The sequence below is a fragment of the Cydia strobilella genome, chromosome 16 (genome assembly GCF_947568885.1).
Source record: "Cydia strobilella chromosome 16, ilCydStro3.1, whole genome shotgun sequence".
NCBI classification, from domain to species: domain Eukaryota; kingdom Metazoa; phylum Arthropoda; class Insecta; order Lepidoptera; family Tortricidae; genus Cydia; species Cydia strobilella.
In genome coordinates, this window is record NC_086056.1 from 234,506 (window position 1) to 250,016 (window position 15,511).

Consider the following 15,511-nt stretch of genomic DNA (forward strand, 5'->3'; position numbering starts at 1 on the left):
GTCCAGGTCATCCCGCCATCTCCGTTTGAGCCTGCCCCGTCCACGCCCCTCTACCGGCATCCACTTGGTGGCTTAGCTAGCCCACCTCTCCGGATCCGGATGCATGCGGTAGATGTGACCGGCCCAGTCCCATTTGAGCCTAGCGGTTTTCTCGCCTACGTCAGCGATGCCGGTTTTGAGCGCAGCGGTTTTCAAGGATGCTTAACCCAAATTCTTAGAAAGTGCCAATGCAATAAAGGTACTGTTAGGATTAATACTTACACTAAAGATTTTAATGATTGTATTACTAAGAATTGCTGTAAATATTTATAAAAAGTGGTTCCTCATAATTAGATATTTTTATGTTGATTTCAGGTACCTGTCTGATATTGCGGAATTTGCGGAAATTGCGGATATTTTGTATTTAATAAACATTATTAAAAGCCATGTTGATTGTCCTAGTTTACTTAGTAAAATCTCTTTCACTGTTCCATCGAGAAGGTTAAGGCACTTACGTCCCATTAGTACTAACGAGGCTTCCACTAAATATAGAAAAAACAGTTTTTTGTGCAGGGCAGGCAAGACTTTAAATAAAGTTTTGCTTAATTTAGACTTTGATATATTCAATGATAGCATATCTGTAATAAGAAAGAAATTAATTGCATTTTATATGGGTGATACTTCTTGCGCAGGTTCGGGCTCGGCTTACTAAAGTTGTCCTTTATAGGTGTATTTGCTTTTTGTTTTTTTTTATTTATTTTTTGTTTAATCTTTAAAGTTTTGTGCAGTCAGCGGTTGAAGTGCATGGTTACTTTCTGAATGAATTCCATTCCTGTTGTGTCTATGCGGTTTTGCAGCTGGCAGTACACACTGACCTTGGCTTGTGCTGTCGGTACTTGTGTGTTGAACTGAATTTTAGTTATATTTGATTTTTGTATATTTAATTTTTATAAGTGAGAACCTGTAATTGGCTCTGTAATTCTATTGTAGCTTTAAAAATGTTTATAGCTGTTGGTTTTCCATGTATGAAATAAAAATAAAAATAAAATAAAATAAAAATATTCTCAACTCGGAATGACTTGGTCGATTTACCAGCTTGGTAAATCAGTCTTCACATTGGATGCGGATATCGCAATACCCATAATAGTACATAGGTACCTATAGTGTAAGTAAATATCTATACCTATGTATATTTAATCGTGACACATTGGCCTGTATATTTTTTGCAATTCAATTCTAAATAGGTACAAAAATATATAAGTAAGTAGTTACCTTACCAAGTCGCCATCAAATCCTTATTGATATACGCTCAAAATTGACAAACTAATATCCTCAAGTGTCTAGAAAAAAGACGAGGCACATCCTGAAAATTAATCTCCCTGACAACAAGCTGGTCCTTTCTACCGTCTATATCTTACCAATGTAAAGTGCACCTTATAATTTTGACATTAAGGTTTCATTTTGTGGCGTGAACTATCCTTTCTTAGCCTATGTACTCTTGTCATTGTAATAAAGACCTTAAGTTGAAGAGGTAAGGTAGTATTTGGAAGGAAAGGCGGGTAGAATGTAATCCCATCGCTTAATGCTGACATGACATGTAACAGTGACAGAGTCGTTAGTGTTCGAAATGTTCTTAATACAGGGTGTCATTTGTGATGTGATCGACGATAAGGAATGGACAGAAATTTTTTGTATAGTTGTCCGATGTTCATAATTCATAATTATTGTGCAAATTTAAACGAAAAAACCGGCCAAGTGCGAGTCGGACTCGCGCACGAAGGGTTCCGTACCATTACGGAAAAAAACAGCAAAAAAATCACGTTTGTTGTATGGGAGCCCCATTTAAATATTTATATTATTCTGTTTTTAGTATTTGTTGTTATAGCGGCAACAGAAATACATCATCTGTGAAAATTTCAACTGTCTAGCTATCACGGTTCATGAGATACAGCCTGGTGACAGACGGACAGCGAAGTTTTAGTAATAGGGTCCCGTTTTTACCCTTTGGGTACGGAACCCTAAAACGTACATTTTCGAATAAATATCTTTTTAACATATTTTTATTAATATTGTCTTCGGTTACCGCGATAGTTACTCATGAAATAAAACTATGAAAACGGATTATATCGCGTATATTGAATTTATAATACATCCGTCGGGATGTATTATAAATTCAATATACGCGATATAATCCGTTTTCATAGTTTTATTTCATATTTTTATTACTTAAATGTTACATTTCTAAATCATTTAATCTGCCAAACTGCCCTACATACACTACGAGACAGCTACTTCATATAAATATGAACTGTCTAAACTAAAAGATCATCATTTATTTTGATGCAAGAGGTATAAGTAATTATCCTGTAAAAGTTTAATGATGTGCGGCTTTCGGAGGAGTCGTGGTAATCTCTTCATAATCTATAATCTGTTTTCCATGAGACGTTGGTAAATATTTAATATCAACAGTATACGGGATACATAAGTTTCGCGATAACTATAAAAACATTCGCTTGTACAACTGGGTGTTACAAGCGCAATCTGCGCAATACTGAGAAAAAAAAACTGAATTTATTCAAGTTAAATTTGCTTTGAAAGTACACAGGTAAAAAAACCCAGTCGGAGATAGAACCTGGCAAAATCTTTTAAAACATCGGATTTCATCGGAACTCGTTTTACTGCGGAAATGGAAAATCGAAGCTGTAAGGAACAGGTTATCTTATTATATAAACGATAAATTGAAACTACCTTTCGTCAATTTATATTTATAACGCTAACAGGCACGTTTCGCAGTCTAAATTTAAGTTTAGGTAAGCATAGTAGGTAATATAATATATAAAAAAATATAAATACATCTATAATTTCAATTATTGCGCCGCCAATTCTTGGAATTAGTTGCCAAGCGGACCCCAGGCTCCCATGGAGCCGTGGCAAAATGCCGGGACAACGCGAGGAAGATGATGATGATAAATACATCTATAATTTGTTTAAAACAAATAATTATATCTACTTACATACTTTAACTGTCTTAGTTCTTATAGGGTTAAAAATATGTATAATTAATACATTTAAGTATAAACGCGAAGTTATGAATTTAAGAGTGCTCTTCCAAATAACCTTTTAGCAAAATTGCGGGAGAATCAGAGATAGCAGACATACTATAACCAAAAAAATAATAATACTAATAGCTACATTTTTAACTGACCAATGGTGGTCCATATATTTTTGTAATAAGGTTGCAATTTAAATGCTGGTGCTTAAGACGTTTCGTATGCAACGGTCCACGTCCGCTGGGCGCTTGCCGCCTGCCGGGCGCACTCAAAGGCGCTTGATGAATGATGAATAAAGAGATGTCTAACTATCTATAGATAAGAGGTACAATATAAATATAGTCCGGCGGCGGAGCTTCGCGATCGTGGTGAGAAAAGCAATAGTTACACGGAAAAAGACTAACTAACAAACTGGTCTAGCTTTGATTATTTTTTTTAAGTTTTCCAGTCCGGCCTCGCGGATCTTGTAATTTTTTTATACCACGTCTGTGGCAAAAAAAGTATAATAGGTACGGGTCCTACCTGAGGGTCAAGTCTCGCCTGCAACTCCAGGGATGTTAAATGCGCGTTGCTACGCGAAAATTATCTTGCGTAATCTTATTAATCTTCCTCGTCCTTTTAATTGCAATAAAATCGGCATTATTCATGACTTTCTTTAACCCTATCATTCTATCAAATTTCTCTCATTTCTAAAGCCTCTTTGAAAACAACGTAAGTTAAAATTATAGAAAATGTTTTCCATAAGTATGAAACTGACTCATTAAGAAATCCCTCCTGTATTATGTACATGTACCTAAAAACCTAAATGAAAGGACTAAAGTACAGTCTGTCAATTGACCTTGAGTTTAGACCTTGCTGGCCGTTTGTCAATAAGAGTCAATTTGACACGTTCAATTATCATCGTAATGCAATCGTCTTAAGTAGACACTTTTAGTATAGGTATATATATACATGTATGATTAATTAACACTTTTAGAAGAACGGATTAGTACAAAGAATTACAGAGTTTAGTTTTTAGCTCCGTTTGATTAGGTTACCCTGTATATGTAACAAAAACACAAACAAATAAACCTTTTTGGCAAAAAATCCCTTAAAAACACCACCGGTTTCTTACACAAATATCTGAACATGCACCAATGACTATATCTTACGTAGGTATTTAGATATTTGATACATCTGAGACTGTAGCGAACTATTTTTGAGCATTCTTTCACTATCTACCTGAGTAACCTTGACTTGACGGTGGCCATTGTTTGACGCTATGAGCTATGAATGTATGTATGCATCTTAGAAAAACAACAACGTGCGCCCGCGTGTCGTCCATCCCGCTCTGACGCGGTCTCGCTCTAGCTTACGAGCGGCCATCGCTCCGCTATCCATGTGTGCGTGTACACGCATACGCCAAGAATAAGCGGCAACGTCAGGCCAGTCGGGCGCGTGCCTCGGTCGCGAGCAGACGTGTGTGTTTGTCCCGCTCCCGCTATGCCTCGCCCTCGCCCGAACCCACGCGTGCGCTGCGCCGTGCCCGGCTGCCGCTATAATGCTGGAAAACTGTTGAAAAATACCACGTTGTTTTCCGTTCCTAAGGATGAGAGGTACCTATACTTTTGTTTGGTTTTACGGTTCCGTACCCAAAGGGTAAAAACGGGACCCTATTACTAAGACTCCTCTGTCTGTCACCAGGCTGTATCTCATGAACCGTGATAGGTAGACAGTTGAAAATTTTCACAGATGATACAATACCATACAAATATTCTTTATTGCTCACCAATATAAAAACCGGCCAAGTGCGAGTCGGACTTGCGCACCGAGGGTTCCGTACCCGTACATTACAATGTTAAACGTGAGTGAAAGGTAAATTGGGGTTTACAATTTATGACGTATAAAAAAAACTACTTACTAGATCTCGTTCAAACCAATTTTCGGTGGAAGTTTGCATGGTAATGTACATCGTATATTTTTTTCAGTTTTATCATTCTCTTATTTTAGGTTACAGGGGTGGGGGGGGGGGGCACACATTTTACCACGTTGGAAGTGTCTCTCGCGCAAACTATTCAGTTTAGAAAAAAATGATATTAGAAACCTCAATATCATTTTTGAAGACCTCTAGCCATAGATACCCCATACGTATGGGTTTGATGAAAATTTTTTTTTTAGTTTCAGTTCCAAGTATGGGGAACCCCCAAAATTTATTGTTTTTTTATTTTATTTTTGTGTGAAAAGCTTAATGCGGTTCACAGAATACATCTACCCACCAAGTTTCAACATATAGTTCTTATAGTTTCATGACGAATCTATAAGGGTTCCGTTTTTTTCCATTTGGCTACGGAACCCTAAAAAGGACATGACATACAAATTAAGCACTTAAACTATGGTAGACAACAGGCATAATGATGATGGATGATGTATTTCTGTTGCCGCTATAAAAACAAATACTAAAAACCGGCCAAGTGCGAATCGAACTCGCGCACCGAGGGTTCCGTACTTTTTAGTATTTGTTGTTATAGCGGCAACAGAAATACATCATCAGTGAAAATTTCAACTGTCTAGCTATCACGGTTCATGAGATACAGCCCGGTGACAGACAGACAGACGGACAGCGAAGTCTTAGTAATAGGGTCCCGTTTTTACCCTGTGGATACGGAACCCTAAAAAGTACGGAACTCGCACTTGTCCGGTTTTTATTACTTGTTGTTAAGGAGTCTTTACCTACTTTTATTGATACTCAACTACTGTTTGAGGTGGTTACATTTACAATACACATTCTAGACGCAAAGCAGAAACGAATAAGCTCTACCTGAGACTAAATTGAAGATGGTTAGCACTGGTCCTTCTGCCATGGCAATAAAAATATTTAACAAAATCCCAAATAAGATCCAAGAACTGAGTAACATATGTGCATTTAAAACCCAACTCAAAGCATATTTAATTGAAAAAGCTTTTCACTCTGTACTAGAATTCTTAAATGAAGATGTAACTATATGAAATATAATGTAATAACTAATGAAACTATGAAATATAATATAATAAAATATTTAATATGTAATTAATCGTGATGTAAAATGTAATAATATGTAATCTTCAATCGTAAGGTAAATTTAACAATATTTAATCTCTAATCGCAATGTAAAATTCCATTTTAATGTAAATTTAATAATATTTGATCTCTTATCTAATGTGAAATTCAATAACATGTAATATAATCTTTAATTGGAATGTCAAATTTAATATATTATGTATTGTAACCTATAATCGTGATCCTTAGTTACTTATTACTAATTACTTAGTTAGTATACGTAGGTAAGAATGTAGTTAATTAGTGAGTATTAAGTTGCAGTGCCCTACAGGGTTCATAGCTGATCAAAATTATTATGTAACATCTTATTATGTACCTATGAAGGCAATAAATGACTGAATACTGAATACTGAATTTTGTAAGATGTATTCGGGTGATTCCGATATGTTCAGAATGTGGGGTAATTCCAAAAAATAAACTAATAGTAGGTATGGAGTATGGTAGAATTATGGGTGAATTTTGGAATTAGCTGACATTTTGAAGTAGTCGGAATTACACCTTACCTTACATTACACCAGAAACATTGTAATTTAATAATTTTGAATGTAATTTTGATTGTCACTGTTATTTTTCATATTCAATTATTCATAATGTAAAAAACCGCCAATCGCAATATAAATTCCTAAGAATTTACCATGTGTAATTTTAAGTGCAATTGTATATTGTGAGATAAATAAATCATATCATATCATAGGGTTGATTTCCATGCAAAATTCGACGTAAATAAACTCCAAACTTGTGTCGCTACTCGTTATCAGAAACGCTCCTGTTATCGGGTTATCAGTATGTTTAATAATTGACAATATTTACATTGCTACCTAAGGTAAACGTCGCTAGTCATGCTACCAAAAAATTTATAATTATTTAGGTACCTATATAATAATATTTTATTAGATTTTTTTCTCGTCATTACTTGCATTGCATACTTACTTTTATTTTCTTTTCTCCTCGACCCAAAAGTTGTCTGGAAGAGCTTTTGTGCTCTTAAGCGATAAAACCGCCTGTTGTCACCTTGGCTAATTATTTTTGTTAAGTTTCGGTACATGTAGGTATTGTATGTAAACTGTATAAGGTATCAATAAGGAGTATTGTATTTATTATTTATTTATTTAATTATTAACAATATACATTGTGTCGAATATTAATTTATGCATATAAAATGATTACATACATTAAACAATTTAAATAATCACATTAAAACTAGTAAATTCACCGTACAAAACAACAAAAAAATATTCTAATACTAAATTAACATAATTAATTGTACATTTTTGCGCCAATTTTTTACAAATTTAAAATATACCCAGTGACACTAGCATAATAAAGACGTATTAACGACAAAATAATCATTCCTAATTGATTAATTTATGAGTTTCATTTCTCCACTACCTAAAGGTTGTCTGGAAGATATCGCTCTTTAGCGATAAGGCCGCCTGTTGTTTACCTCTGTATTCTTATATTATTTGTGTTTCCATGTACATTCATTCTGAGGTTGTGCAATGCATAATAGTAGATTGTGTTACAAGGGAGCAAAATGACATATTTACGGCGAGGGCGTACATTGAATCATAAACGAAGCCAAGGATTCTATAATAGAATCCCGAGAGTAACGAGGGATTCTAAAGTAGAATCCTGAGCGTAGTGAGGGATTCAAGTGTGTTACGCCCAAGATGGAAATAATTTTGCTACCATGTGACACATACTGCTTTTCACATCACCTATGAGGTAATTATGGTGTTTAAAAATATTATTTAATATTGTCTTCGGTTACCGCGATAGTTACTCATGAAATAAAACTATGAAAACGGATTATATCGCGTATATTGAATTTATAATACATCCCGACGTTTCGAACTCTTTACAGCGTTCGTGGTCACCCGTTGACCACGAACGCTGTAAAGAGTTCGAAACGTCGGGATGTATTATAAATTCAATATACGCGATATAATCCGTTTTCATAGTTTTATTTCAATATTATTTAAGCTAAATAAATAATGTGCAATTTTTTTTAAATAGTGTCCTAGAACAGAAAAGTGTTACTTTGATCCCTCCTAGCAGGGAAGAATAGTGCCACTTTGATCCCTCCTAGCAGAGAAGAAAAACCCCTTTTTCGAATTGGTGATATGAAAAGAGGATTTGTATTGTATTGTAATCATTAAAATCGGTTCTGCTGTTTTGTAGTCAGAATGGAACACACATGTATAGGGTATTAGGGTAGTGTGGGGTACGGATAGGGCTGATAGTTTATCGATAAGGATATAACATAAACATAAGTTTTAGTGATGTACCGACTATAATTGATTGACCGACTAGACGACTAATCGGCGCTCGGATGGCTAATTAGTCGGCCGACTAGTCGGCTGGCCGGCCAGATCATTAGTTTCGTCTAAGTTCGGTGCAGAACGTAATTCAATAACCGGTTAAAGCGACCCAACCTTTTCTTTATACAGGTAGTAAGTAGCAAGTGCGGTTTTACTTAACAATAGACAAAGCCCGTCCCGATTGAGCTTAAACACTTTATCGAATTCAAATGAAAAAAATCGACAAAATATTTATAAAAAAACGGTCCATTAAACAAAAAAGATAATTGCTCTGTACGTCTTTCGCAAAGCTAAACATATGTATTCTTTCAGACGCAATGACTGGATAAAAGCAATAAAACCAGAAGACCGCAAATACCCCCACCTATTGGTCTGCATACGACACTTCCTTGATGACGACGTCGTTATAAACAAGAAGAGAAAACGAATTATCTACGGCGCTATTCCTTCCCGCAATCTGCCAGAGTCTGATGAAGACCCAGAACCACCAGTACAACAAGCTATCGAAGAATACATTCCTGAAGAAGTAAAGTGTGAACCAGATGATGGTGCCATAGTCGACTTGTTCACAGAGGAGGAAACGGTTGTGCAGAAAACACAGAAACGTACTTTAGAATCGGATGACTTGAGTGAAATACCTGTAAAACGGGAGAAAGAAGATGCATATGAGGAGGAAAGCGAAACACAGCCTTCGTATAGATATGATGAAAGTTTTCCAAGACCAATACAAATTCAGGATCAAACAGCGATTTTAGATGAAAAAGTGCTTGATTCAAATGCAACCGAGCTAGATTTGCTCATCAGGTTAAGTAAAGCTTACTTAAGCTCGGAACTCGCTAAGTTTGTAGAAGTTCAGGCGTTATTGAAAAGCGAATTAAAAGCAGCATTTAAGCGCAAGCGATACAGTAAAGACATGCTGTTTTTCGCGTTAAAGCTGTACCATAAACAGCCGAAAATGTATGAATTAATGCATGAGTCATTCAATCTGCCACCATTGCTGAAGATTAAACAGCTGTGTCGAAATTTGAATTGGGAGATGAATGAGAGCTGGATGACGGTTCTCCGAGCGAGGTTTCAGTGTGCGTCGGCAGAGGAGCGAGAGTGCGTAGTATGTATAGCGAAGGTCAGGCTGTCGCTAGGTTTATCGTACGATCCAGTGCGCGATCGCATGGCCGGCCTGTATGAGATGAACGGTTCGCAGCGTCCTCATACCGCACGCTACGCCACTGTTGTTTATGCGAGAGGAATCATCTCCCGCTGGCGTCAGCCTCTCTCCTACGCTCTCCTCCCCTCCGGCTTTCGTCAGGAAGACCTCTGGTGCTGGTACGAACACCTCCTTACAAATATCTTCGATATCGGGCTGAATGTCCGCGCAGTCATCACCGATTTCGACGACAACTACAACACGTCCATAAGACCATTAGGCTCTCTGAAAACCTACTTCCAATTGAAAGACAAGCAGATCTACTGCTTCTATGATTGCACGCAGTTGATGGTGAAGTTACGTGACTGTTTTAAAATGTGTAATGTGAATTTCAAAGGTATGGTAGCGGAGTGGGACGTGATTGAAGAACTGTTTGAGTATGACATCTCGGGGAGATATAAGCTCGGTGCGGGGTTGACAGCCGAGCACCTTAAACCAAGCGGGAGCGCGGCTCGTAAAACGAAGCTAGCAATAGAAACGCTGTCTCCGAAAGTCGCATCAGCTTTAGCCGCTGCCGTCGATGTACGGATCCTCGATGACTCGGCCTACGGCACTATAAAATTCATCAAGACTTTCAGCACTTTCTACGACATCCTACACACAAAAGAACTCCCCGCGCTGGAGAAAGTGATTCATCCGGACATGAAGTTCTTGCACGACATGCTGATGCATCTTGAGAAGATTTCATTCATGGACAAGCGTGAGATGAGGAGCGTCGCAGACCCAGGGGTGATCGGTGCGTTTACCAAAAACGTGCGTTCTATCATGGCGTTGCAGGAGCGCATGCGGCGCGCCGGGTATAAATCCCTGCCGTTACGCGCTTTCAACAACGACCCATTACATCAGTTCTTCGACCTAAAAGGTGTCAACGGGAAGAAAGATCCGACCGCCCGGCAGGTAGTCGATGGCTTTAAAAGAAACTTCATCTTCAACATCATGAAGTCTTTCAGTAAAATGGGCAAGCTTGATGACTTTCTTGCATCCGCCAGCGAGATTAAAAATGTTGCAATGGAAGTGGAGCCGCCGAAGATATTCAAAGGCTTGGTAAAGCCATCCCACGTAGCTCTCCTGAAGCGTGTGACGATGAGCCCAAATATCTTGCTAGCACAGTGTCTACGGCTGAAACCTTGCTGTGAACTAGGTCAACAGTTCTGCAAGAAGCCTCCTGCGGTCTTCGTCGAATATGTAAGCGATATGGAGCGTTGCTTCAAACAGTATTTCGCACCAGAAAAGCTGACCGAGGGGGTGATAGCCACTATACTAGCTTCAATAGATGAATTCCAGTTTCCAGCGCCGTGCCGCTGCTTCCCGATTCTGCTCGTTATCACCTTGTACTTGCGGTTCAGGATCGCTAATCTGATTGAGTACAATAATACCAAGTTCAGACGCGGCATCAGCCGTGACTTTACGATGAATGTTAAGATCAATTCTTATTGATGCATTTACAGTGTAACTTAGTTATTAAGACAAGACTGATTTTGGTAATTATTAATTTTAAGAGTACGTATGTACCTACATAGTACATACAAATTTCAATATGAATGAGAAGTTTGTGATTACACCTACATAGGTGCTAAGTTTTTGATTTAGTATTTTGAACTGTTGTGTAAAATTTTCTATTGATTCGATCATATTAAACGTACTGCAACTACTGCAAGATTAGCTAGTACTGATAAGAATAAACAGTACATTATAATATTTATAATCCAAAAGTGAGATTAATAAATTCATTGATTGTTTTGGTTCCTATTTTGATCGTTTTCAGTATTGCAGTTTTTTCATCCCAGTCATATTAGAAAAAAAAACTGTGATCAAAATTTGTTGTATTGTGCTTATTAAATTTAGTTCCTAATTCTTATCTAAGTAATTCGTGGGTCGAATTTTCATAGTTTATAATCGCCATTCTCAAACTGTGCTTCGCGGACCCCTAAGGCTCCGCGAAGCCTCAGTCGGGGCTCCGCGAGAATACATCTAATAATAAGAAAAAAAACCTGCTTATTTAATTTGGGGCTCCGTCAAATATTTCGCTTTCCAGAAGAGTTCCGTCACCAAAAAAGTTGACGCTGACACCGCTGGTTTATAACATCTGTCAAATGGCTAATGTATCTCAGCGCCGCAAGACGGTTGAAAATTGAAAGGACTCGAACCTGCGACCATAGGAACACTGGTCCAATGGTCGCAGGTTCGAGTCCTGCTGGACGTGTAAATTTTACCTTCAATTTAATAATTAGTAGTATCGCTAGCATCCGTTCCTGCTTGATATATAGCCATATAGTTATATATAGTTAATAGTCATACGTATAGCCGATAGGTATATGTAAGAGCATGTATAGTCGCCATCAGATATATCGGAGCGGCCGAGGTGTTCACAATATCTGAACACGCACTCTACCGCCTTGGCAATAGAGCCGTGTTCAGATATTTGTGAGCGCCGTAGCCGCTCCGATATATCTGATGGCGACTGTACAAGATGCAAAACTTAGAATAGATGCATAGTTTTGTGCCATTGGTTTATTAATGAAACGAGTACATCTCGTCGATATGCTTGTGATGATTGCTTTCATGTGATTTCTATTTTTATACTTGCTGCTGTTAAGAAGTCATTAAAAACTTGAAAAAAAATGATGTTGATGTGTTTTATTTAATAGGTCTTAAATAACCTTTAAATTTTCGACATAGTTACGTAATGTGCTAATTATCGCACTAAAGTAAATACAAAGGAGCACCATAAATAATATATGCACTGTAAACAAATTTAACAAATAATCAATGTGATTAGAACTTAATTAAGACTCTTAATTAAGTTCTAATCACATTGGTTAATTGAACAAATTTAACAAATAATCTATGTGATTAGAACTTAATTAAGACTCTTAATTAAGTTCTAATCACATTGGTTATTTGAACAAATTTAACAAATAATCGATGTGATTATAACTTAATTAAGACTCTTAATTAAGTTATAATCACATTGGTTATTTGAACAAATTTAACAAATAATAAAATATAAATTTTATTTCAAAAACAATTAACAAAAACAAACATAATAAAATATTGTCTTCGGTTACCGCGATAGTTACTCATGAAATAAAACTATGAAAAACGGATTATATCGCGTATATTGAATTTATAATACATCCCGACGTTTCGAACTCTTTACAGCGTTCGTGGTCAACGGGTGAACGGGTAACATAATAAAACTTAACCTATAGGTAAAAATTTGGCCTAATAATCGATGTGATTATAACTTAATTATTTGTTAAAATTGTTTACAGTACATATGGTGTTACTTCACACTTTAGTGCGATAATTAGCACATTACGTAACTATGTGGAAAATTTAAAAGGCCATATGTACTGTAAAACGTTGTAGGATTAGGATACGTGTGCAAATAGGTAATTCGCATCTTGTGTCGATTTATCGCGACTCGTTGCGAATATCCTTTTTTTCGCACTTGTATTTTAATGTACTATATTCTGACAAGTACCTTCTGACACTTAGCGCCACTTGCACCATCCCACTAACCTGGGATTAACCTGTTAAACCGTTATGCCAGTGTCAAATTGTACTAGTATCCCCATTAACTCCATGTTTACAGTTAACCCTGGGTTAGTGGGATGGTGCAAGTGGTCCTTAGATGCCATGAATTCTAACCTCATCGCAGGGGTAATTTGAATAAAATGTGTGTAGGTATACAAGTTTTTGACCTAGACTACGATGCGCGAGCTTATTTAGTAGGTACCTACACCTACCCTACCTTCATCATCATCATCATCATGGTGGCCTTTTGATCCAATCTTGGATGTAGGCCTCTTCCACTCCCGTCGATCTTGTGCCGGATTCATCCAGTCCCGACCTCCGTGTCGTCGGATGTCGTCCACCCAGCGCTGCGGTGGTCTACCGCTCCCTGGTGTCCGCTCTGGGCCTCCGTTCAAGGACTCGTCATGTCCAGCGACTCTTGTCTTGCCCATTCTCTCAATGTGCCCCGCCCATGTCCACTTTCTTTGCGCTATGGCGGCCATGATGTCTTTAACTTTGGTCTTGCTTCGGATCCAATCGTTACGTTTCCGGTCTCGTAGGGTGATCCCGAGCATCGCTCTCGCAACCATGAATAAAAAACTTTTCAAATGCTCAAAATTAAAAACATTTCGCGAGACCAACTCTAACAAGATTTACCAGATAAACTTTTTGTTGCGATGACTAACATTCTCTTTTTGATTAAAACACCTCAAACACAGAATAAATTGAAGATTTAATTAAAATTTGTCTACCGTAACGTCGGCACAAAAAATCTCATTAACTGATGTGACAGCTAGCGTTGGTGGTGTATAGAAATAATTTAAACCAATCGTAGCATTTCGAATGAAACTTGGATGTTACAATTACAGTCCTTATGTATAGTCGCCATCAGATATATCGGAGCGGCCATGGTGCTCACAAATATCTGAAGACGCACCTAGCGCCTTGACAATAGAGGCGTGTTCATATATTTGTGAGCACCATGGCCGCTCCGATATATCTGATGGCGACTGTACAGAGCATATTGAGGCGGGATTCCACCAGTGTGCGGTACAAGCATATTCAGTACAATTAATTGCTTGAGCCGCAAACTGGTGGAATCCCACCTTTATACCTACCTTCCCTTCTCCCTTCCACTAGAAAATTTTGTTTCCACCAAACCAACTGGTAGAGCCTCTCTTTTTTTATACCACGTCGGTGGCAAACAACCATACGGCCCGCCTGATGGGAAGCAGTCACCGTAGCCTATGGATGCCTACAACACCCTAGATATTACATGCGCGTTCAAAACACTGCTCATGCTGCGTTCTTGATTGTGCAAAAACGAATGACAAAGTTGCATTTTATCCACATGTGGGGCAAAGTAAGATGCAAATTTTGAGTTGGCTGGTAGAATTTACTTTTAAATGATGATTTTGAATTATAAATATTTCATTTGGATTTGGTTTGATTATGTTTGATTATTTTATAGTTAGTATTTTCGTCGCGTTGGTGTGGTAAAATTTTTGTGTTTCACTCGGTGGCAAAATTTGTTTAACCGTCGTGCTTTGAAACCCTCGCAACGCCCAAGATACCATATTTCGAACCACTCGTTACGCTCGTGGTTTAATTTTTGAATCTTTCGCTTGTTCGGCTGTCAAATTGTCAATATTAGCACGAGTGGTTAAACAACAACTTTGCCCCCTTGTAAAACAAATGTGATGTTTTCAACTAAAAGGTACCACATTGTCGGTTGTCGACAAGGTTGGTTTCAAATTGAAGCTTTATGGAAATAGCGCCTTATTGACAACCGACAATATAAGTACCCTTTAGGTTAAAAAACCGGCCAAGTGCGAGTCGGACTCGCGTTCCAAAGGGTTCCGTACATTACACAGTTTAAACAATGTATTTTTTGTGTGAAATGTCTTTAAAAAACCCGTAGGGGTCGGATCCAAAACTAAGTAATTAAGTCTATAGGTAAAGATCTATTTTGAGTATTATTTTCAAATTTTTTGACCCAGTAGTTTCGGAGATAAAGGGGGAGGAATGGTCATTTCTTGCCTATTTCCTTGAATAACTTCTAAACTGTTTATCCTAAAATTATAAAAAAAATATATTTGAGATTCTCATAATGAGCTCTTTCATTTGATATGTAACACGATATAGTTTGAAAAACTTAATTTTTTAATTTTCTCATTTACCCCCCCAAAAGTGGCCCGCATGTTTAAAATTTATTTGTTTACGTTACATGTCCGTCTTTGGGTCACAAACTTACATATGTATACCAAATTTCAACTTAGTTGGTCCAGTAGTTTCGGAGAAAATAAGCTGTGACAGACAGACAGACAGACGCACGAGTGATCCTATAAGGGTTCCGTTTTTT

General features: G+C 37.5%; 1 protein-coding gene across 1 annotated transcript; it reads left to right on the top strand.

Moving 5' to 3' along the window:
- The first annotated feature begins 4,327 nt into the window (after positions 1-4,327).
- On the top strand, positions 4,328-11,748 carry LOC134748343 (uncharacterized). Its single transcript, XM_063683112.1, has 2 exons — positions 4,328-4,624; positions 8,739-11,748. Exons 1-2 carry the CDS (start codon positions 4,512-4,514, stop codon positions 11,065-11,067), a joined length of 2,442 nt encoding a protein of 813 aa, XP_063539182.1. The 5' UTR covers positions 4,328-4,511; the 3' UTR covers positions 11,068-11,748.
- The last annotated feature ends 3,763 nt before the right edge of the window (positions 11,749-15,511 follow it).

What these genes read in the sequence shown, in the direction of transcription:
- LOC134748343 (XM_063683112.1), top strand. Translation starts at nt 4,512, where the DNA reads ATGCCTCGCCCTCGCCCGAACCCACGCGTGCGCTGCGCCGTGCCCGGC. An exon ending in TCCGTTCCTAAGGATGAGAG is followed by an intron (nt 4,625 to 8,738) that starts GTACCTATACTT and finishes GTATTCTTTCAG; the next exon opens with ACGCAATGACTGGATAAAAG.